Source organism: Corythoichthys intestinalis, chromosome 10 (assembly GCF_030265065.1).
Source record: "Corythoichthys intestinalis isolate RoL2023-P3 chromosome 10, ASM3026506v1, whole genome shotgun sequence".
In the NCBI taxonomy this organism is placed as follows: domain Eukaryota; kingdom Metazoa; phylum Chordata; class Actinopteri; order Syngnathiformes; family Syngnathidae; genus Corythoichthys; species Corythoichthys intestinalis.
Window position 1 is genome coordinate 50,282,501 of NC_080404.1, and position 24,557 is coordinate 50,307,057.

The following is a 24,557-nucleotide window of genomic DNA, read 5'->3' on the forward strand; positions in this document are numbered from 1 at the left end:
GATCGAGGATCACTTTAAGCTGTCTGGTGTCAAACCGAGGCTTTTCGTAGCAGCCAAGTCGGTAACAACATATTGGCGGGCATTATTGTACATATCCGTAAAGACAGTCTCTGTTAAATATGTACGAGTGGGGATAGCGTATCACAAACCCAATATGCTGCCACACAATGGATCTTTACGGCTTTGAAACCGACAAGCCGCCTCTGTGTTAACTCACGAGCAATGGTCCTCGTGCGCCACGGTTCCCGCACTTCAGGCAGTTTGGATGAGGAGTGAAGGGGGGGCTGCTAACGGGGAGGAGCCTTCTCATAGCTTTATTTACAAGGCAAAGCTGTGCCGGACATTATAGCGAGAGAGACCACAAAAAAAGTTCGGAAAATACATTTTGGGACCTTTTCAATTATATCGAATGTCTTTGCGTATTGAATCGATGAGGGCGTATCGAACGGTTCAAGATACAACCGAGTATTGTTGCATCCTTAGTAGTTATTAAAAGGCCATGTTTTGGCTGTATTTAATTGTTTGATCTCATTCGTTGACACTTACGAATCAGTGTTGTTCATTCCCTTTCCGATCAACGGGTTTTTACCCACCGGCCTTAAATGTGCCTGAGGCCGACTTTGATTTACACTGAAGGAGGACCCTCACCCTTTGATTTCCTGTTTTAACATTCAAGAGGCAGGTGGTGAGCTTTGGGGGGGGGCAGAGGGAAAAGAGGGCTATTGATTATTGTATAACGTAGTGAAGGTCAGCGAGACAGAAAGAGAAAGGAAAATAGAGGGAGGGATGATGGTGCTTGGGATGAAAGTGGACAAGGCCTAAGATGGAGGGGAAGGCCAGATAAAAGTAGGAGGAGGACTGTGTGTGCATGTGTATGTGTACATGTGTCAAACTGCCAAAACAGTATCTCTCAACTAGGTGAATGTCCTTTTCACTCTGTCCTCTCAGGGGCGCCGTTTGTGAGTTGGGAGGAGGCATGACTTGTCTGGCTGGACTCATGGTAAGTGAAACATTGACACGCTAGCAAGCAATTTGAAGGTAAAAAAATAACCTTCCCATTTGATGAAGATCAATACAGTGCGACCGCATGGTCCATGATGCCATTTCCCACCAAATTGGGAGGGAAGCCTATATTATTTTAATATTTACAAGAAAAGTATTAAAATAAATAAATAAAACTTTTTATAGAGACAGCTGTTCAACATTCCTTACATTACACGAAAAAAAATATTCTCTGCTAATTTCTATTGAAAAATGTATACTGCAAATAGTGTTGCACCGATACCATTTTTTGGCCCCGATACCGATACCTGCCTGTGCAGTATCGGCCGATACCATACCGATACCACTTTGTTTGAAAGGCCAAAATAGTGTTAAATTCGTGAAATTAAAATATGAATAATATTAGCCCAACAGTAAGAAAGTAAAAATACAATGAATTAATAATTTTAAACCCTGAGTTTTGGCTTTCAAAGGCCAAACAGTGCAACTTTCATCAAATTATAAGTACCATATTGGCCCGAATATAAGACGGCCCTGATTATAAGACGACCCCCTCTTTTTCAAGACTCAAGTTTGAAAAAAGACTTTTAGAACACCAAACTAATTGTACTGTAATTATTTTTTGTATAACATCTGAAACAAATGATTATAACGATATATTTGAGAGAAAAAGCATGTTATTTTTCCTCATTCAAATCTTAATATCTGAACATTTAAATATGTAAACTAAAGTGCAATCACATTCGTAAATGAATGGCTTCTAGTTTTTGAAATGTAAATAAACCAATCTATTGTGATAAAACAACAAAATTGCAATAACTGCATGAACCATCAAAGTGAAGTCTAACTGTAACTGTAATCTTGAAACAAATCTGAATAAGGAGAAACATTGCAATAAAATAATGCAAACTGGTTAATCTTGAGAGTAGCTGAGATCTGTCATGACAAAACATCGCTTCAATGATATCTGCCGCCATCTAGCGTCGTGAATGGGTATAATGTCTAGACCGCGAATATAAGACGACCCCCTCTTTTTCAGTGTTATTTCAATGCAAAAAACACCGTCTTATATTTGGGCCAATACGGTAATAATAATTGACCACAGCATCCTGTCTCTCTATTAACCTCCCTTTCTGGGCACCAGCAGCAACACACACTTAGCCACTTAGCTTAGCTTACTTTGCTTACTTCTACAGCACTTTTGAATAGGCTTGCCATCCATTCTTTGAAATTAGGAATCGTTCAAAAGTTTCGTATTGAACCAATACGGAATATATATATAAATAGATACATTTCTATGCATTTTAGAAGTTTTGGGGATGTCCCTTTTTTTTTCGTCACCTGTACAGCTTTGGGCGCCAGGGGAGCGTCCCTTATTTCTATTTCTAAAAGGTGGCAACCCTACTTTTGAAACAGGTCTGAAATTACTGCGGCATTTTTTTCACTAAAAGACGATAAAAGTAAAGTAGACGAACTGAAATGACCAGGGATTCTTGCTCCGACCCAGCCTCCCTCCTCTGGATAGCAGTCCTGGTTTGCAGCCCCAAACTCTTTGTGTTCGTTTACATGTTTCGTCTTCAAATGTTTAACAAGTTCGAGGTATTGAAACTGGCCGATTTAACTCCACCTCGCGAAACTTTCACGCCGCAAATCTTGCATGCAGCCATTGTACTCGACGGAGATTATAAACTGAAATATTTCCAGACAGCTGACATTTTCCTCTTGTAGTTTGTTTTTCCTGCATAAGAAAAAGCGGCCCCGGCATTGGTTATAATACTGGACCGGTAAATGGTATTGGCGCCCTCTTTGTTGGTACTCGCCGATACCGATACCCCCATTTCAGGCCGGATCGGCACCCCCTGCCAATACTGGTATTGGTATCGATGCATCATTATAAATCGTTTTCTAGATTGTGGTAATTCTGTGCCATTCAACAAACTACTAAATTACTTCAAGAGCTAATTACTAAGAGCCTTCTTTTAGGCTTTAAAAAAAGTAATTTAAAAAAGTCCCCCCCCCCCCCCCAATATTTAAGTTTACTTGGTGTCAGAATTAGAGGTACCCCATGCACAGCATTAAACCATTGGGTTTTTGCCATTTTGAAGTTAGAGAAATTATGTTTTAAGTCAGAACCACTTGGCATTCCTATGCAAATATATGGCTTTTCGGATTTTGTGTTCCATGTGGTTTTCTGACCTTATTCAGCTGGTAATGACCAGTGTTGGGCAAGTTACTTTAAAAAATAACTGAGTTAGTAACTGAATTACTCCATAGTAAAAGTAACTAGTTACCAGGGAAAGTAACTATTTCCGTTACTTTAAAAAGAACTTGTTGTATGTCAAAGAATTTGAAATTTTCTGAGCAATATTCGAGTCAGTGGAATAGAGAAGAACAGACAGGTTGTTGTTGCACTTGTTACGTGCTTGAGCAGATTTGAATTGCTTACCACAGATGTCGACTAAAGCTATGCTCCGGGACATAAATTACACATTACATGCAGGTTCTTTCCTTTAATTTAGACAAACTTGAAATAGTGTCTATATCTCCTCCTCTTAAAGGACATTTTTTCTTCTGAATGCTCTGCCATCCCGACCCTGTGCATCTGTTTTGCGTGTGTGTGTTTGCCGCACGCGCTGTTCCGGTTTGCTTGTGAAATCACCGGCTCTTACCACGACACATGACTCTAACCCTCAGCCAATCACAATCACTTCCATCGCATCTCTCGAGGGGCTGCATTCAGGTAGGCTCGTTTCCCGACAATTCACGTCACCTTCAAAGCGTCTGCCGTCCTCTAGATTGAAAGCAGAATTATTGCTGGCTGACAGTGTGAGATGGGAACGAGGCTAGCATCATGTGTAGCAAACACAGAAACGTTACCAAACTTTGGAAAGCATTGTCTAATTGAATGAGCAGGGACAAACAGCTTGGAGTCAGAAGTACGTTCGCTATTCTCGAACCTGAACGCACCCAAGTCTTGGATGACGAATCAACAGAGCAGAGAGTCGACTCGACACGGCTGGTAGTTTCTTCAATTTATTCAGAGTAAGTAACGCACATTTTGACCGTCAGTAACGGTAACGGCATTGTAACGGCGAAAAAAGTCATTAGTTAGATTACCCCGTTACTGAAAAAATAACGCCGTTCCGTAACGGCGTTATTTATAACGGCGTTACTCCCACGCCGTTACTCCCAACACTGGTAATGACATCCAAACTTGCAGAAGTGAACTAAAATAAAATGAAAATTAAATCAGTCTCATCTTTAATAACAGAAATTTAAATGTGCGTTTCCAAGTAGCTGCCGATACAGCAATAACAAACGATTAGCATGTATCAGTTAGCGTCCGCACACCTTCAAAAACAATCAAATAAACTTGCCCCAAGTATTCGACCACAATTGAAAACGCACAATAAATAGTACAAAAGCGGTTATATACAGCCGTCGCCTCTGGATGCTTCACAAGCAACAAATATGCGCTCAGGATGTCACCTCTGCCACTCAGCTGCTTTGTGTGTGCATGTCTGGGTTGGCGGGGCGTGCCTGTACATGCGTTCGCTTCCTGTATACAGTGCTACCTCTACTTACGTAAGCAATTGGTTCTAGAAGTAGTTTTGTAAACTGAAAGTTTGGTAAGTAGAGCCGCGTTTTCCAAGTAAATGGGCTAATCCGGTCCAAGCCCCCAAGATTCAGACATAAATCTTTTATAAAGGATAAAAATGCATCAACACGTCGAATAAATACATGTTACAAGTAGATTATTGCACAATAAACATTAACTAGAGGTCCCAGGGAATTCTGGTACTCCTAATAGTCCGATTTATTTATTTACATTTATTTATGGAGTTTTGCACTTTTCACACATTTTTTAACTCACTTCTCCTACACTACACACAAAAACAGAACAAAAATGGCCCAAATGTGTACATTGTTTTGAAATATAGCGTTTTAGAACTGCAAATTGAGTGTAAAGCAGAAATTGTGTCTGTAATTGAGAAGGACTGAATCAGGGGCATGGAGCATGAATTTTGGTCATTGCGTCTGAAGTTAGTAGAAGAAAATGTGTGAAAACTTTGAGAAAAACAGTAACAGGCTGAACTTGTGTGGTGTGAAGGGGAGAATATTAGGAGTACTTGTCTTGGGAAAGGCCGATTCGGCCTCTGCTGAGTTGTGAATGATGTAAAATAACAAAGAATACAGAATAAAAGTTAGTATTTTCACGTAAAACAGTCTGAACACCTCATGGCGAATGAAAAAAAGCAGGGTCGAGAACGAAAAATGGTATTTGCCATGTGGCAAAATAGATTTTGTCATGTGGCATTTTTTTGCCATGTGGCAAAATTGATTTTGCCATGTAACATTTTTTTGCCATGTGGCAAAATTGATTTTGCCATGTAACATTTTTTTGCCATGTGGCAAACTTTCTTGGGTGCCAATTGAATGTCAATGCGTCACGTCATTTTCAAAGTATCGGAATCGGCAAAAAAATATCGACCATGCCTTTTTAAAATATATACTGTATATCAGAGGTTGCGCTAGACATTTTCGTTGTCTGTCATTTTGACTGACAGGGTCATAAAAATCCGGTCATAATCTATTTTTACCCGTCACTTAAATTTTTAAAATGATAATGATGACATATTCAATAGTATTTAGTTTTCATTCATTTTTAATTAATATTGTAACGCTTGCTTGGCGGCGAAAAATTAGACACGGAAGTCGTGGTATTTTTCTCCCTCTTTTTACTCTGCTTACCGCCAACAACACCAACAAAACAACAACTCCGCCCCCAAAGAAAAAGAGGCAACTATATAGACCCCAATCACCAACGTCACACAATGATCTTAAATGTGGTTGTCAGCCAAAATCTTCTAAATATATATTAAATGCATCTTACCAGATATAAAATGACTACTACATAGTATGTGGTGATCGTTTGGTGCCTGGATTTCTTGTCGAATTACAGCAGTCCATCTCGCTCTCCTCTTCGGGTCTCTCAGAATACGGTAGAACTTCAAGTCTCTCCGTCTATCTTCTCTGTTACTGCAACCAACGCCACACGGCTTCACCATTTTGATTATTAATGTTAACGAGCAGAAAAACACGCCATAATAGGAGGTATGTACGTAGCGGTAATGTGTAAACACGACGAGCTGACACACAATATGGCGGCTCCAGTCAGGGGGGCGGAGTTGTGACGTCATGTGATTAGGGTCTATACACAGGCGGCAATCTAGTCCACCAATTGGGTGACGCGCTGGCACACCGGGTGCACCAATAAGAACCTCGTGTTGATGTGTCAATCACGGTGCCACCGCCAGACCCCGGTGATGCTACAATATTCTGACAGAATAGCCAACGACGTCATGCATTAAGAGAGACAATAGCTAATTAATATGCTCACTCGCCACCCTGTGGTCTGGGGTGTGAATTGCAACCTGTCAAAATGACGGACGGACTTCAGTTTTTTCCGTTGCCGTTTTAAAAAACCGGTCAACGACGGAAAATATTCGGTTAACGCGACCCCTGCTGTATGTATATATATATTTTTAATTAAATCGTTTTCTAATTGTATTTAACGTTACAGACATAATATGTTACACTCATCCAGAGTCTTTAGTTTAGGCTTAAGGTAGGGTTATCACATTTATCCCTATAACGGCGGTAATTCATTTTTAAAAAAATGTATCACGTTAAAATATTTAATGCAATTAATGCATGTGCTGCACGACCCACTCACACATTGTCACGCTCAATCTGTAATGGCACTGTTTTACCTATATAGAGAGATAAAAGGCAGCGTAAAATGAGTAGAGTGAATTTTGGCAGCCTTTGGAGCCTTTTTTTAAATTGGCTAAAGCCTTACAATCCCTCTCCCTACGATTAGAAATATCATGGGAAGCCATGTGGGGAAGCAAGGTAGCAATTGATCTTTTTCTTAACACCTTATTTTATTTCCCAACGCATAGAAGATATATCAATCGGTAGCACTACGCACAGTCATGGTTCCACTTCCCATTGTGCATTTAGACATGGCTACAGTATCATTTACTGAAAGCTCAACAAATACACTAGATGGCAATATTTAGTCACAATATACAAAGTCACAAGTCTTTCTATCGGTGGATCCCTCTCACAGAAAAAATGTTAATAATGTAATCTTGAGGATTTATTGTCATAATAAACAAATACAGTGCTTATGTACTGTATGTGGAATGTATATATTCATCCGAGTTTTATTCATTTTTTTCTTAATGCATTGCCAAAATGTATATGATCGGGAAAAATTATCGGGAATGATTGGAATTGAATCGGGAGCAAAAAAAAAAAAGCAATCTGATCGGGCAATATTGGGATCGGCAGATACTCAAACTAAAACGATCGGGATCAGCTCGGGAGCAAAAAAAAACATGATCGGAACAACCCTAATGGTAAGTGTATAGTCAAAAATCACCTTGGCTCCCTTGCTGGGCTGCGGGAGGAGGGATGGGCTGCGCTGGACCCCCCGACCCCCTGCCGGCCCTCCCTCCCCGGGCTGGCTGGGTGGGGGCCGGGCCCTGGGTTGGCTCCCGCGCGGCTTCTCCGCCCGTCTGCGTGGCTGTCGCGCGTCCGGTGGGGCTCGCGTGCCGCGGGATGCGGTAGTGCATGCTCGGGTTGGGGGTCTTGGTGCCGGGATTGGCGATGGGGCGCCGTAGGGTTGGTCGCCAACGGGCTTACATTCATAAGAGATTCACATGATTACTGGGTTCTAGATCACAGAACTTATTTGTGTACACTCTACCTCTTTCAATCACTTAGCTTACAGACACCCCTGTCCCCCTCTTTCACTGGCCAAAAGGCCCCCACATGGTGTAAACCGGAAATACATCTCGCTGACGATGGCACCAGCATATTAATAATTAGTCTAGATGTTCTATGCATTTCTTGTTGTTGTTTGTGTATGTGTTTCTTTTCTTTCTTCTCTTGTGTTGCTTTTCTTCTGTCCCTCCATAATCCCTTCCTGTTCGCTGCTTTGTCATAATAAAAAGGTATTTTGAATGATCACAATGGGAGTATATCAGATTCTCAATGTGAAACATTAAAACTGTTCAGACAACCCGGGCACTTAGACTTCCATTCTCTGTGTCAAACAGCTGAACAGGACAGGTTTTTAAAAAAAAAAAAAAAAAAAATCACAGCCACACGTTTTTCTACCATTTAAAATGAATGGAAAATTTGGACATGCACAGCCGTCAATGGCATGGACGTGTATGGCCTGCAAACACGCCACATACCAAAAATTTAAAAAAAAAATTAAAAAAAAAAAAAAAAAAAAAAAAAAAAAAAAAAAAAAAAAGCCACATCGCAAAATCCATTTTGCCACATGTAAAAAAAAATGCCACGTGGCAAATACCACTTTTGGTTCTCGCTGTCTCTCATGAAAAGGACGCTGGAATACACACAAACACTTACAGTAGAGGTCCGGTTTAGCGAACTGGATGCCAGGAAGATGCTAGGCAATACCCAATGGCAGAGCAGCTATAAGTATGTTACGTTTAGTGAACTCTGGGAGCTACGAGAAGCAGCCAAGCTGTATTTCTGCCTTTCGTATCCGGAAATTTCTTTCTGAACAAGAGTCAATATTTTCCCATTGAGGTGTACCATAACCTGAAAATTCCATATGTTGGAACATTTGTAAGTAAATGTACCACAGTACTGTATATAAAGCATTATTCATCATTTGTGCCTTTTTCCGAGGTCGAGTGTTTTTTTCTTCCTGGCCAAGTTGTGAAAAGGTTTCGTGAGTGAAAGTCATTCACTGTGAAGCAAACCAAAGGGCTCAAATGGAACATATACTGTACTTCTCTCCGTCATGCCATAAGCTTGTATGATGTACCAGTGCGTCTTCAGTACTCCCCACACACATTGACACGAAAAGGCTTTATTAGCTAGGGTCTTAAGGGCCCCTTCACATAGCAGGCGTCGGTATCCCATCGATCTGGCGCGTGCGTGCGTGTGCGAACGTGTGGTAAAAAGCAGGTTTTTATCTCCTGCTAGTCAATACAACGTGTTTTGACATTGCTGGCTGGAGATGGAATCCTTCTTTCACCCTTCTCCTTTTCCTTGACCCTCATAGGTGTGCGTGTGTGTGTCACTGACACTTCGATCATTACGTCTATTTTTAGTGGGGGGGCCATGTGTTTAATTTGTTGATTACTTTTTTGCCTCTTGTCCCATTACTTACAGTGGGGCAAATAAGTATTTAGTCAACCACCAATTGTGCAAGTTTTCCTGCTTGAAAAGATTAGAGTGGCCTGTAATTGTCAACATGGGTAAACCTCAATTATGAGAGACAGAATGTGGAAAAAAACAGAAAATCACATTGTTTGATTTTTAAAGAATTTATTTCCATATTAGAGTGGAAAATAAGTATTTTGTCACCTACAAACAAGCAAGATTTCTGGCTGTCAAAGAGGTCTAACTTCTTCTAACGAGGTCTAACGAGGCTCCACTCGTTACCTGTATTAATGGCACCTGTTTTAACTCATTATCGGTATAAAAGACACCTGTCCACAATTTCAGTAAGTCACACTCCAAACTCCACTATGGCCTAGACCAAAGAGCTGTCGAAGGACACCAGAGACAAAATTGTAGACCTGCACCAGGCTGGGAAGACTGAATCTGCAATAGGTAAAATGCTTGGTGTAAAGAAATCAACTGTGCGAGCAATTATTAGAGCGAGGGTTGTTCCGATCATGTTTTTTTGCTCCCGATCCGATCCCAATCTTTTTAGTTTGAGTATCTGCCGATCCCGATATTTCCCGATCCGATTGCTTTTTTTTTTTTTTTTGCTCCCGATTCACTTCCAATCATTCCTGATAATTTTTCCCGATCATATACATTATGGCAATGCATTAAGAAAAAAATGAATAAAACTCGGACGAATATATACATTCAACATACAGTACGTACGTAAGTACTGTATTTGTTTATTATGACAAATCCTCAAGATGGCATTTGCATTATTAACATTCTTTCTGTCAGAGGGATCCACGGATAGAAAGACTTGTGACTTTGTATATTGTGACTAAATATTGCCATCTAGTGTATTTGTTGAGCTTTCAGTAAATGATACTGTAGCCATGCCCAAATGCATGATGGGGAGTGGAACCACGACTGTGCGAAGTGCTACCAATTGATATATCTTCTCTGCGTTGGGAAATAACATAAGGTGTTAAGAAAAAGATCATTTGCTACCTTGCTTCCCCACATTGCTTCCCATGATATTTCTAATCATAGGGAGAGGGATTGTAAGGCTTTAGCCAATTAAAAAAAGGCTCCAAAGGCTGCCAAAATTCACTCTACTCATTTTATGCTGCCTTTTATCTCTCCATATAGGTAAAACGGCGCAATTACAGATTGAGCGCGACAGTGCATGAATGGGTCGTGCAGCGCATGCATTAATTGCGTTAAATATTTTAACGTGATACAATTTTAAAAAAATTAATTACCGCCGTTATCGAGATAAATTTGATCAAAAAAGGCATGACCGATATTTTTTTGCCGATTTAGATACTTTGAAAATGATGTGATCGGACCCGATCGATCAGGACATCTCTAATTAGAACCACCGATAATCTCCCTCGATCTGGGTCTTTATGCTAGATCTCACCCTGTGGCGTCAAAATGATAACAAGAACGGTGAGCAAAAATCCCAGAACCACTAAGGGGGACCTAGTGAATGACCTACAGAGAGCTGGGACCACAGTAACAAAGGCTACTATCAGTAACACAATGCGCCGCTAGGGACTCAAATCCTGCACTGCCAGACGTGTCCCCTTGCTGAAGCCAGTACACGTCCGGGCCCGTCTGCGGTTCGCTAGAGAGTATTTGGATGATCCAGAAGAGGACTGGGAGAATGTGTTATGGTCAGATGAAACCAAAATAGAACTTTTTGGTAGAAACACAGGTTCTCGTGTTTGGAGGAGAAAGAATACTGAATTGCATCCGAAGAACACCATACCCACTGTGAAGCATGGGGGTGAAAACATCATGCTTTGGGGCTGTTTTTCTGCAACGGGACCAGGAAGACTGATCTGTGTAAAGGAAAGAATGAATGGGGCCATGTATTGAGAGATTTTGAGTGAAAATCTCCTTCCATCAGCAAGGGCATTGAAGATGAGACGTGGCTGGGTCTTTCAGCAGGACAATGATCCCAAACACACAGCCAGGGCAACAAAGGAGTGGCTTCATAAGAAGCATTTCAAGATCCTGGAGTGGCCTAGCCAGTCTCCAGATCTCAACCCCATAGAAAATCTGTGGAAGGAGTTGAAAGTCCGTGTTGCCCAACGACAGCCCCAAAACATCACTGCTCTAGTGGAGATCTGCATGTAGGAATGGGCCAAAATACCAGCAACAGTGTGTGAAAAGCTTGTGAAGAGTTACAGAAAACGTTTGGCCTCCGTTATCGCCAACAAAGGGTACATAACAAAGTATTGAGATGAACTTTTGGTATTGACCAAATACTTATTTTCCACCATGATTTGCAAATAAATTCTTTAAAAATCAAATGATGTGATTTTCTGTTTTTTTTTCCACATTCTGTCTCTCATGGTTAAGGTTTACCCATGTTGACACTTACAGGCCTCTCTAATATTTTCAAGTGGGAGAACTTGCACAATTAGTGGTTGACTAAATACTTATTTGCCCCACTGTATGTGTGTGTGTCTGCATGCTTCACTTATGACTATTATTCATTCCCTGCGTGCCATATGGTGAGAGATAACACTGACTTGGCTTTGTGTACATGCATCGCAACACTTGCGCACGCAGACACAGTAAAACTGAAAGCCTGACATATAGTGACTGATCTATTCAGAAAGGAGGAAAGAAAATGTGAAAAGGGGTTACAGTTAAGCACACACCTCTTTATCTATATCCGTCTCTCTCACACACACATTGTGCACGTGCACTACATCCACTCTCCTCTTTCTCTCTCCGACGCCTCTCGCAGACTGAACCGCAAAGTTATGTGAAGGGCATCAGGCAGGCCCGGTGAGCCGAGTGCAGAGTGACAGCGGCAAACGGGAGTGATCGCTCAGCCTGATAAACAGCCGGCGTCAAATGAAAAGGCTCAGCGCTTGCCATCATCCCCCTGTCACAATGCAATTACTGAACAGAGTGATAGCAAGATAGCAGCCCCCACCGCTAGCCACAATGATAAAAGTATTGACTGATTTGATTGAATGATTAAAATAATGCAGACATAGAAATGGGCTGAAGATAGAAAGAGCGGGAGGGTGCGAGGGAATGGGGGGGAAATGGCAGGGAGGCCATTGCAGGTTCGGTTTTGCAGATATGTCATTATTGTGCAAGTGTTCTTCTCATCTAAGGCCTTTTCATGCTTTTGTTTCACTCTTCTTCGCAGGTTGCTGTTTGTGCTGACGTGAAGGAAGTGGTGCTGTCAGACGGCAATGAGAAGTGCATTCAGAGTATCCTTTCTTCCTGCTGGAAAGCTTCAATGCTACAACTATATTATTGTGCTGGGGTTTGAAATGAACACCTTCAAATCCTCCTTGTAGAATCTTTAGCAATATATGAGCCTTACAAAACTAAAATCGTACAAATATAACGTCACACCTATAAATAAAAATAGACAATTTCAGTGTTCATTTGGCAGCTCTTTTAACTTTTTTTTTAGACTTTAGTAGAGGCGTGCGAAATTTCCGATTCTTAGATTATTCGCGATTCGGCCGTTCAAGATTCAAGGCAAGGCAAGGCAAATTTATTTATATAGAACAATTCAACACAAGGCAATTCAAAGTGCTTTACATCACATGAAGATCATAAAAATCACATTTAAATCAACACAACGTAAAAACCAAGACAAAAGATCGCATTTAATCACAGAATAGAAATAAATAAATAAAAATAAAACAAAACAAAAAAAATAATAATAAAACAAAAACTACTACTACTAATAATAATTGAAATCAGCAATGGAGATAAGCACAAGAGGAATAGAAAGCAGGTAGATTGAAATATATAGACAGTTATGGATATCCAGTGCTAAACAAAAGCGTTTTTAGCCCTGATTTAAAGGAGCTAACAGTTTGAGCATACTTCAGACATTCAGGTAACGTGTTCCAGAGGTAAGGATCATAATAGCTAAATGCTGCCTCACCCTGCTTGGTTCTTGTTCTTGGAACATGCAAAAGACCGGTTCCAGACGACCTTAGGGGTCTAGATGTCTCGTAGGAATCTAACAAGTCAAGCATGTGTTTTGGTCCAAGGCCATTAAGTGTTTTGTAGACGAGCAGTATTATTTTATAGTCTATCCTTTGACTCACTGGAAGCCAGTGTAGCGATTTCAAAACCGGTGTAATGTGGTCCAGCTTCCTTCTATTTGTGAGGACTCTGGCTGCAGCATTCTGTACTAGCTGCAGCTTCCTGACTGATTTTTTATCAAGACCTGTAAATATACCGTTGCAATAGTCCAATCTGCTGAAAATGAATGCATGCATAAGTTGTTCCATGTCTTGTTGAGTCAGAAGCCCCATAATTCTGGTTATATTTTTTAGGTGGTAATAAGCGGATTTAGTGACAGACTTTAGATGGCTATCAAATTTTAGGTCTGAGTCAATAATTACGCCAAGGTTTCTGACTTGATTTGTAGCTGTAAGTGACATTGTGCTAAGTTGGCTGCTTATCTTTGACCTTTCCTTTTGTGGCCCAAAAATGATCACCTCTGTCTTCTCCACATTTAACTGGAGAAAATTCTGGCACATCCATTCATTGATTTGATGAATGCATTTACTCAGGGAGACTAAGGGACTATAATCATGTGGGGACACAAAAATGTACAGTTGTGTGTCATCTGCATAGGCGTGATAGGAGATGTCATACTGTTCCATTATCTGAGCTAACGGAAGCATATACATGTTAAATAAGATTGGTCCAAGAATTGACCCTTGAGGGACTCCACACGTGAATTTGGTTCGTTCAAAAATGATTCACAAACATCCAAATTGCGATTATTAAATTATGTCAGGTGAAGCGGAAATAAAACACAGTCAGCGCGGTCTTCAGGACGCAATGAGGAACGGACCGAGAGTAAATATCATGTTCAACTCATGACGCTAGATAAAAAAAAAAACAAAAAAACAATCGTACCTGACTGCGGCCGTCAACCGCTACAAACAGCGCCCAGTTGCTAGTTGCTACAAACATACGGCAACATACGGCTATGGTAGATATCACATATATCTAGAACTAGATGTGAAATGACAGACGACGGCCGTGTTAGATCATATACCAAGAACTAGATGCGAAATGACAGACTTTCCCACGCTAGTAAACAGGCGCCATCTTAGAGCAGTAGACTTCTCTAGAAGGCTCTGTTGTAGCGAACCTAATTACTTTTTATCTTAAAAAAAAAAAAAAAAACGGCAAAATCTTGACTTGAATCTATCTTTAAATGATGAAACAGTTTTAAAACTTTCACGTCGAAAGGAGACAGAAGGGAAATTATGGAATAACGGGAGCAATTTTAACAACTTTAACGGTTGATTCACAACATTAAATTGAATGTAGTTTAAAGCTGCCGATACAGAATGGGGCCTTGAGTATTTTATTTACTGTTTTTAATGGTTAACTTGATACTGAAATAGTAGTTTGTTTAGCCTGAGAGGATTTTTGAACAATTTTGGAACTAGTGTATAGGCATGTCGCGATAACAAATATTAGTGTGCAATAATTATTCTCATAAATCATTGCGATATGCGATATTATTGTGCCCCCCCCCCCCAATTTTTTTTAAACCAATTTACAATAACACAGTGAGAATACAGTATACATTAATAGATAAATTCAAAAATACTTTTTAAGAAATCACAACTAAAAACAATATACCACGCCTCTTAAATAAAAAAAACAACAACATTGATACCGCACAGCACCACAGAATAAATAAAATGTGTTAAAAAAAAAAAAAAAAGAGAAAAAAAAATTGCACTTAATAACTTAAGCATTTAGGCAAATGAAAACTTTTCCTCATCATAGCTTCTGCAATGGTGTCCCATAGGGATGCAACGATACGGGGGTCACGATTTTCGATCCGATTCAATACATTTAATGCTCTGTAAAAAAAAATATATATATATTTTTTGTTTCGTTTTTTTTTTTTTTTTTTTTTTTTTTTTTTTTGCTAGCGAGCAAAAATTAAATTGCCATCATATAAACATGCATTTTAGTGCATAATATTTTCTGTATGTGCTTACTTCTTACCGATCTGAAAAATGTTTGTACAAAAGTGCTGAGAACAATCTTTACTGTTTGTAAAGTGAGGCAAGGCACACTGTTGATTGCTACAGCTTTCTTAGCAGCTAGGTTTACTACATGAGCAAGACATCCTATTTGTGGTCCGAATCCATCTGTGTCACGTACTGAATTAACAATATTTGCAACATTATCTGCAGTCACTGGTATGGAATGATTTGGCCTTCTTAACTTCCATTCAGTCATGACAGTTTAGAATTCATCAATGTAGTATATGGACTATGTAACCCATAATCACTCTGTGCTCACGTAGCCAATGGCATGCGACGTAGCACATCTAGTGTGCCATTTCATGATATCTAGTGTGTGCGCGCATTAAAAAAGTTAACAAGCGCCGCTGAAGTCACGTCTGCTCATTACTACACAACACCAGCATATGACACAGCGCTCTTAATTTCATTCAGCTGTTTATTGTCAAAGTGAGGTTGTTCGTAGCAGCCTAGTCGGTAACAATGTTTTGGCGGACTTCGTTGTAAATATCCGGCGTTGTGCTGAAAAACAGCCACCCGCGTGAAATGTCACTCCTGACGGGAGCGCCCACACGTCAACGACACCGGCGCGCTGTAGATGGTCCACAGTCACCCCGGAGCACTGATGCGGCCGGTATACGTTGAACAACAGGATATAATGGTAACGATTGGCTCCGGCGCTAGTTTTTGCCGGACTTGGAACGAAGATGCATTTTGCGCAGTTGGTAACGAGGAATCCGAACTTTTAACAGCACATCTGCCGCATGCGCGCACGCACGTGCACGCGAGGCGATAAATCGCAGCGGAAAAATTACCGCCTTCATTTTTATATATCACGCGATAAATGGAATTATTGCATATTGCGACAGGCTTACTAGTGTACAAAAAATTAAAAGCGGTGGGGTGTTTGTGGTGCGTCAATAATCGATTTATAATCGAATCGGAGCCTCTGAATCGTAATTGTATCGTTAGGTGCCCAAAGATTCCCACCTCTAGTCTTTAGTCTTTTGGACGAAAATACTTATTAGTCTTAGTCATATTTTAGTCATAGTTTGTCGTCTCGTTGTCATTGACAAACTATACAAATTTTGTCTAGTTTCAGTCGACAGTTACTCATGTTTTGGTATTTAAAATTCAGAATTTTTTGTCCAAAAATAAAGGTTTTCCAACAATTTTCAATGAACATAGACAGATGAGCACATATTGTAGCGTCTACAAGGACAACACCAACTTGGTGATGATAATACAGTACACACTCCGCAGTGGGGTTGGGCATCGAGCATCGATGGGATCCGGGACCAACACTCCGGTTCTCCCGGAACCGTAAGAATTTTTTAATTTCGATTCCAAGTTTCGATGCCCTGACCGCCGGTCCGTTATGAGCAAATCAAATGAAGTGGCGAATTTAGCTTAGCACAAAAACATGTTGCTTCGCTTCACATAAATGACAACAAAGTAACAGAATAAACACAACGAAATGATATCAGACCCTCTGTTAAAACGTGCAAACTTACAGATTTTGTTTTATCAAGGGTTCCCAATGATGTGTAGTGCAGAGGAGGTGTGTAGCATCTGTACACCTGAAGGATTCTTTTCCAACTAAAGTAATAAGTTGTTTTTGCCTGTGTTAGGTTTTGTGTTGGTTTTCTCCTAGTGTGACTTGTCCCTGTGATTGCCCATTGATTTCACCTGTCGTACCTGCTCCTAGTGTATCCTCCAATCTGCATCCTCATGTGTTGCCCAGCTGTTCCTCGTTGTCTCGTTACCCCTTGTCTGCATGTGTGTATATAAGCTCCCATTTTCTTTTCACCCCTTGTTGCATCATTGTCTATGTCAATGTCAAATTCAAGTCCTGTCCAAGCCCTCATCTACCGGTCCCTCCGATGAAGTAAGTTTTGGTTTGAATATTGCCTTTTTGATCCCCAGTCCATTTAGTTGTACTTTGTGCTTTTGGTTAGTTATTATTAAAACGTTTTTTTGAGTTCACCGCCACCTGCCTTGGTGCTTTTTGTTTCCCGGCATTTGCCTGCCCGGTCTTCGTGACAGCCTGCTGCTTCCAGTAAGTCACCACTAGGGGAAGCCAAGCGCACATAGCAAAAACTAGTGATGCACGATAATGCATTTTTCAACCGATATTGATAAGCGATAATTTCCTGCCCCTTCCACCCGATAACCGATAATGTCACGCCGATAATTCTATTCAAATATGTATGTAAAATTTTAAAGTATACAAAGATCAAATGTTACTGTGCACAAATGTAATTTAGTGCTATTTTTTTCCACATCAAATGTGAACAAGTAGTAAATTCCAACGTCTAAACAATGGCAATGACATTGTGAATTGGTAAGCTTTTAGCAACAATTACTTCGATAGTAAACACCCACGTTGCACAAAAATGCCTTTAAAAGTAAGCCATTCCTAACATATATCACATTACTACACTGCAAAAACACCTCCTTAAAACTAGCAGAATTTGACAAAACTGTTGATTGCGCACATATGGAGGCTAAATCAAGTATAATAATTATCGGATTGCATTATCGGTTGAATTTTGTTTTATCTGGATCATCTGTGTGACGTCATAATTGCCATTATCGGCCGATAATTATCGGTGACCGATATTATCGTGCATCTTTAGCAAAAACCAAAGAAAAACTGTAGAGTCCGAAGTTACAATAGTGACATCTTGTGGAAGGATGAACACTATATCAGTTTACAAAGAAATCAAACTTAAAAAGTTGTCAATTTAAGATCAAGGGACAGAACACTTGCCTCAGCCCTGAACTAACTTTTAGAAATACCACCTAAAACAACTGATGCAAAACAATAAATGTCGGCAGCATAAGACACTCTAAAACATGGGTAAAAGAATATGTCTAAATGTCCGTTAGTTTTTGCAGAATAAACATCTTTGTGAAAGTTCACACCTGTGGAAAGAAACTTCATCATATTCAAGTTCAAAGACTGATATTTATATGGTGGAAAACACTCAGGTGGTTTGAAGTTCCGCTCTGAGACCCCCAATTTGGCCAACTTTTAAAATTGTCCGATATGCATGTGTGATCCATCATTTTCTGGGGGAAAAAAAATTTTGAACAGGAAGGCATTTTTTTTTTTTTTTTATGTTTTTTAAACAGCAAAACCCTATCTAGAGGCGAGAGCACGCGAGAGCAGAATTAAAGACGCCACGATTTTAACGAGATATTATCGTGTACTTATCTTGTTTTGATCCAAAAACTCCACGTAGTATGTATGACTGAGTGTCAAGACACAGCTGTGAATGACAAAAGCTGGATTTTGGGGGAATTTTATGTGTGAAACATGGTAATATAACAAGGGTCGCGATGCAGAAATCACAGACATCAAGGAGTGGTAGAGATTTTCTTTTTCATATATTCACCCTTTTAAACGGTTTTTTTTCTCTCCAAATTTTCTTTGTTTGGATCGATATTTCATCATCTAACATATCTGGGAAAATCCAACAGTAACCAAAAAATACAATTTAGTGATAGTTATGAGGTAGATATCCGTGACTTTTTTACAGACGCCATTTTTTTTCATTATGATGTAATTTGTTTAAAAGTTTAAAATATGCGAGTGAATAATTTTTTTAAATCGTTTGTTTTTTTAAACAAAATATTAGACATCAATTAATGATTCTAAGCTAAAAATGACAGACATTTTGAATAATAAATCTAATCCTTTCATGGCTGGGTTGAAACAAAAACGGTTGCGCGACGTCTGTAAAAGGGGGTTTCCAGGGTAAAACGGGCAAATTAAAAATGGTTCGGAGGCTTCATGCGCCACGAATCTGCTATGACAGCATATAGACCCTACCCACGTGACGTCACAACTCCGTTCTCCTGAATAGTACTGCCCAATTGTCCGTCAAAACATAGTGTTAACCTTTTACGGCTACGTACATTCCTCCTATTTACGGCGTGTTTTTCTGCTCCTTAACATTAATAATCAAAATGGTGAAGGCGTGTGTGGCTGTTGGTTGCACTAACAGAGAAGATGGAAGGAGAGACTTGAAGTTTTACCGTATTCCAAGGGATCCAAAGAGGAGAGCGAAATGGACGGCTGCAATTCGACGTGAAAACTGGGCACCAAAAAATCACCACAGACTATGTAGTAGTCATTTTATATCCGGTAAGATGCATTTAAGATATACTTAGAGGGTTTTGGGCTGACAAATAACCACAATTAAGATCATTGCTAGGCTAATTGCCGACAACATACACGTATGTATGTAGTGAGAATGCTATCGCTAAACCATATAAACATTAAAAGCCTTAACTCCATTGACAAACGACATGAAATACATTAGACTTGACAGTGGATGTTAGCAATAACAAAAGATTTTGAATTGAAAATTTCGTAACTCACCTTTCCAAGCACAAGATAGATTCCTGCCGAATTTTCGTGGACGAGGACCTGTTTCACCCAACCAGCAACGAAGTATTTATAAGCCTCCAAGCTCTTGAAGTTTTTCAAATTTTCGTGAGAATAGGCTGATTTTGTGTGGACAAGATAATTGTAAATATCAGCGTAGCAGATGTCAGGCAGACAGGGCGAAGACAGTGGGTCGAAAAACATCGATTTGGGCATCAAATATGGATCTGGCGACTGTATAGAACGAAGCTTTTCCACATAACGCCTTTTATGCAACACATCCAGTGAGTTTACGGCATCAGAAAGCACCGGGTCTTCCATGAAATGCATTTTAAATTCCTCGATCAATTGAAACCAATGCTAATACAGAGACAAAATGACGGACAAGTGGGCGGAACCATACAGCGAGCACGTGGTTTTGTGACGTCGGTGGGTAGGGTCTATAGACATATTGTTCTATCAAACACAACAGTTCATTTGGCTTAAAATGCAGCAATTTCTTTTAAAGAGGAGCGCAAGAGCAGAAACTGCTTTTTCAGTCTTGTCTGTGTTTTCCGCCATGTACGAGTTAAAAATAGCCCTGTGAGAAATTAATAGCGAAGTTAATTGAAAGTTTAAATAATTTTTAAAGATAATCGAAAAGTTAAGAAATTAATATAATCTATGCATTTTTTGTTGACCCTGAAGAATCGGAATCGAGTATCGTTTGGAACCGGGATCGAAACGTGGAATCGGAACTGGAACTGTTCAAATTCAAACAATGCCCAACCCTACTAAGCAGGAAAATTTAATCCTGTAAAGCTGTTGGAACACAAATGGCAAATGAAGAGGATGCTGGGTACATACATACAGTGAAGGTCTTAGCCCTAGCCAATAGCAGAGCAGCTATAAGTATGTTAAGTTCAGTAAACTATGGGAGTTGCAAGTACCAGCCATACTGTATTTCTGCCTTTCATATCCTGAAATTTCTATCGCAACAAGAGGCAATATTTTCCCGTTGAGGGAACCCTTAACCTGAAAATTCTGTATTGAGAGACGTTCGTAAATACAGGTACCACTGTACTATTTACGATCTTATTTAGTTTTCACTGATTCCAAATTGCAATTCAAAGATTTTTCATAATCTTTTTTGAAACTCTCTCCATCTTGCTAATCTTTCCCACCGATTTGAAATCTCGTCTCGCCCATCATCTTGCATCATTCCTGTTCCCTTTCCTTTCCCTTCTGGTATTTCACCGCATTCATTCAGCAGCTACAAAAACAAGAAAAACAAGTTTTTGTGTGACAAAAGCAGGAAACGTCAAAAACTCTGCATTTCTTCTCCACTGACCAATATACTGCTTCCATAATTAGCTCTGCTTACAATATTTCCAAGCGTCTCAGCCGGCGACGATCACAATAAGACCAAACAATAACACTGCGCGGACTGTAACCTACCCACACTTCCACCAACAATGCACCATTGACTGGTCCACTTTGTTTCACAAAAACACAAACACACAGGAATTATAAGAAAGATTTTTCCTATCATCTGAAGGCCACTGTTTGAGGCTACAATGGAAGCAGATGTGAGGCCATTCGTGTGAATAGAGGAATTGTATAGACACAGTTTTTGACCTCATTCATAGTGCACACACAGAGAGAGGGACCAGACTGCTACTTCGGCGACCTTCAACAATCATCTAGAAAAAATCAATGGAAATATTCCTTTAAGCATGACTGATGGCTGCTACTTGACTGATTTAAAAGATGGCTGCATATATTCCTTCACAATGTCCAAGAGTAAATTGAAGCCTCTCAGGTCGACTGCAATTCAATTTTTTTCTCATAGGACATAATAGAAATAATCTCTTCCGGGGTCAAACTACCGCGATCGTAAAACCTTTATTAACCCAGTCCACAATGGTTAAAGTCATAAATTAACATTGTTAGCTGTCATACAAGTGTAAAAAGGAATTTCTGTAAAACTGACCTTGCCTAGCATAACATAGCATTCATCACAACGCAGGAAATGAAGAGGTACTTAGCAGCCAGAGCAGAAGCGTAGCTTTTGACTCCTCGTTATGATTGTGTACCATGTTACGATTCTAATTCTTGTTACCGTATTTTTCAGACTATAAGTCGCACCTGAGTATAAGTCGCACCAGCCATAAAATGCCCAACGAAGAGGGAAAAAAAAACATATGGCGGAAAACACAGACAAGACTGAAAAAGCAGTTTCTGCTCTTGCACTCCTATTTAAGAGAAACTGCTGTATTTTAAGCCAAAACAACTGTTGTGTTTGATAGAACAATATGTCTATATGCTGCCATAGCAGATTCATGGCGCATTAGGCCCCAGAACTATTTTTAATTTGCCCGTTTTACCCTGAAAACCCCCGTTTACAGACGTTGCGCAACCGCTTTTGTTTCAACCCAGCCATAACATGAAGGTGATTAAATGTATTTATTAGGGCTGTCAAAATTAACGCGTTAACGCGCGGTAATTAATTTTTAAAATTAATCACGTTAAAATATTTGACGCAATTAATGCACATGTCCCGCTCAGACAGTATTCTGCCTTTTGGTAAGTTTTACAGCAAGGCTTTTTGTGCTGTCTAACAGCGAACTCTTGTGGTCGCTTTGCGACATGGTTTATTGTTTTCTTGCCAGTTCAATATGGCTGCACGACGTCTCTGTTGTGCTTATATGATCCTTGGACGAGATTTGTCCGTAAGTATGGTTGTTGTAAAGAATGTACATATTATGTTAATAAGCAAAATGTCATATTTTTTGTACGAGACGCTTTTTGTTTATGTTTAGTTAACCTGTATAGCGTGCTAAGCTAACGTTGTTGCTAATGCAATGCTTGTGTACTTTTTTTTTTTTTTTTGTAGTTTTAGGACGGTCTAAAGAGGACAATGGTTTGAGATTCAGATTCAGAGTTTATTTGTCATTGTCAAGATAACAACGAAATTCAGATTGGAGTTCCAACAATAATACTATGGGTTAGTTTCCATTAAAGTGCTTGGTGCAGAGCAATATAAAGGTAAAGTGTCCCCAGTGCCCCCACAATCCCACCATAAATAATAATAAATATTGATAAATTTACATAACCATTCATGCCCCCCCCCCCGCACCCCGCAGTGTCAAGTGCGTATTAATGACAGTATAACCATAGCAGCAATTTCAGTGTACTTGTGAATTCAGCAGTCTTATCGCCTGACTTTGCAAATCTTTTAGTACGGCTGCTCATTGATCTGTACCTTCTACCTGTGGGTAGAAGGAAGAACAGGCGATGGGCAGGGTGGTGTTTATCCCGCAGGATGTTCTGCACTCTGTTTCGACAGCGTGTGTTGTATGTGTTACTTATCTCTGGGAGGGGGGTCCCAGTGATTTTCGCTGCTGTTTTGACCACCCGCTGGAGTGCCTGTTGGTCTGCTTTGGTGGCGCCTGCGTACCAAGCTAGAAATGCATAGTTCAGAACGCTGCTGATGGCACAGTTGTAGAAGTTCACCAGCAGCGGTCTGGGGATGTTGTAGTTCCTCAGCTTCCTCAAGTAGAAGAGGCGCTGTTGGGCCTTACCAACTACTGAGGCAATGTGATTGTTCCAGGATAGGTCTTCTGCCATGGTCACCCCCAGGAACTTAAAACTGCTGACCCTCTCCACCACCTCCGAGCCAATGGTGAGAGGGCTATGGTGTTTGGGCTTGCATTTACGGAAGTCCACAATGATTTCTTTGGTCTTTTTAATATTTAGAACCAGGTTGTTCTTCCTGCACCATGACGCCAGATGTTGCACCTCTTCCCTGTAATCCGTCTCATCGTTGTTGGAAATAAGTCCAAGAACAGTGGTGTCGTCCGCGAACTTGACGATGAGGTTGGAGGGTGTGGAGGCAGAGCAGTCATGGGTGAACAGAGTGTAGAGCAGAGGGCTTAGCACACAACCCTGGGGGGCACCGGTATTGATGGCAAGGGTGGAGGAGATGTTATTACCCACTCTGACACTCTGTGTGGGGTTCGTGAGGAAGTCCACAATCCAGTTGCACAGGGCGGTGTTAAGTCCCAGCTGTTGGAGTTTGGGGCGTAGGCTGTATGGTCGGATGGTGTTGAAGGCCGAGCTGTAGTCCACAAACAGGAGGCGTGCGTAGGTGTTTTTAAGCTCCAGATGCTCCAGTAGTGCATGGAGCACTGTAGCGATGGCGTCCTCTGTTGAGCGATTTTCCCTGTAAGCAAACTGGTATGGATCATGTGATGGTGGTATGGCGGCCTTGATGTGGCTGATGACCAGTCTTTCCATGCATTTTGCGGGGATGGGGGTGAGAGCCACTGGCCTGTAATCGTTCAGGCCTGTGACCTGGGACTGCTTGGGGAGCGGGACAATTGTGGCTGCTTTGAAGCGGGCTGGGACCCAGGAAGTTGACAGTGAGGTGTTGTAGATGCAGGTGAAGACGTCAGTAAGCTCTGCAGCACACTCTTTGAGCACCCGGCCAGGCACTGCATCTGGTCCGGGAGCCTTCCTGGAGTTAATGCGGCGCAGAGCACGCCTCACTTCGTGCTCAGTCAGGACTGGCGCAGGACCTGTGGAGGGGAGGGGGGGCCTGAACCTGGTCGTTGTTTTCCTTATCGAAGCGGGCATAAAAAGCATTTAAGTCCTCAGCCAAGGTGGGACTGGCTGGGAGAGGTGGTGTTTTCTTTTTATAGCCCGTTATGGTCCGGATGCCCTCCCAGACCTGCCTGGGATTTGCTGAGTCAGCAAACCTGGCTTCGATGTGCCTCCTGTGGTGCTGCTTGGCGATGTTGATCCCTTTCCTGAGGGCAGCCCTGGCTCTGCTGTACGCCTCCTGATCTCCAGACCTAAAAGCGCTATTCCTAGCTCGGATGAGCTGTTGAACTCTG

General features: G+C 40.8%; 1 protein-coding gene across 2 annotated transcripts in view; it reads left to right on the forward strand.

Annotated features, from left to right (window-relative positions):
• camkmt (calmodulin-lysine N-methyltransferase) overlaps positions 1–24,557 on the forward strand; it is a 323,839-nt gene that overhangs the window by 218,655 nt on the left and 80,627 nt on the right. For both annotated transcript variants that reach the window (XM_057849062.1, XM_057849061.1), the window contains exons 5-6: positions 949–1,000; positions 12,407–12,470. In XM_057849062.1, coding sequence (XP_057705045.1) covers positions 949–1,000; positions 12,407–12,470 — 116 coding nt within the window. The remainder of the gene's footprint in view (positions 1–948; positions 1,001–12,406; positions 12,471–24,557) is intronic.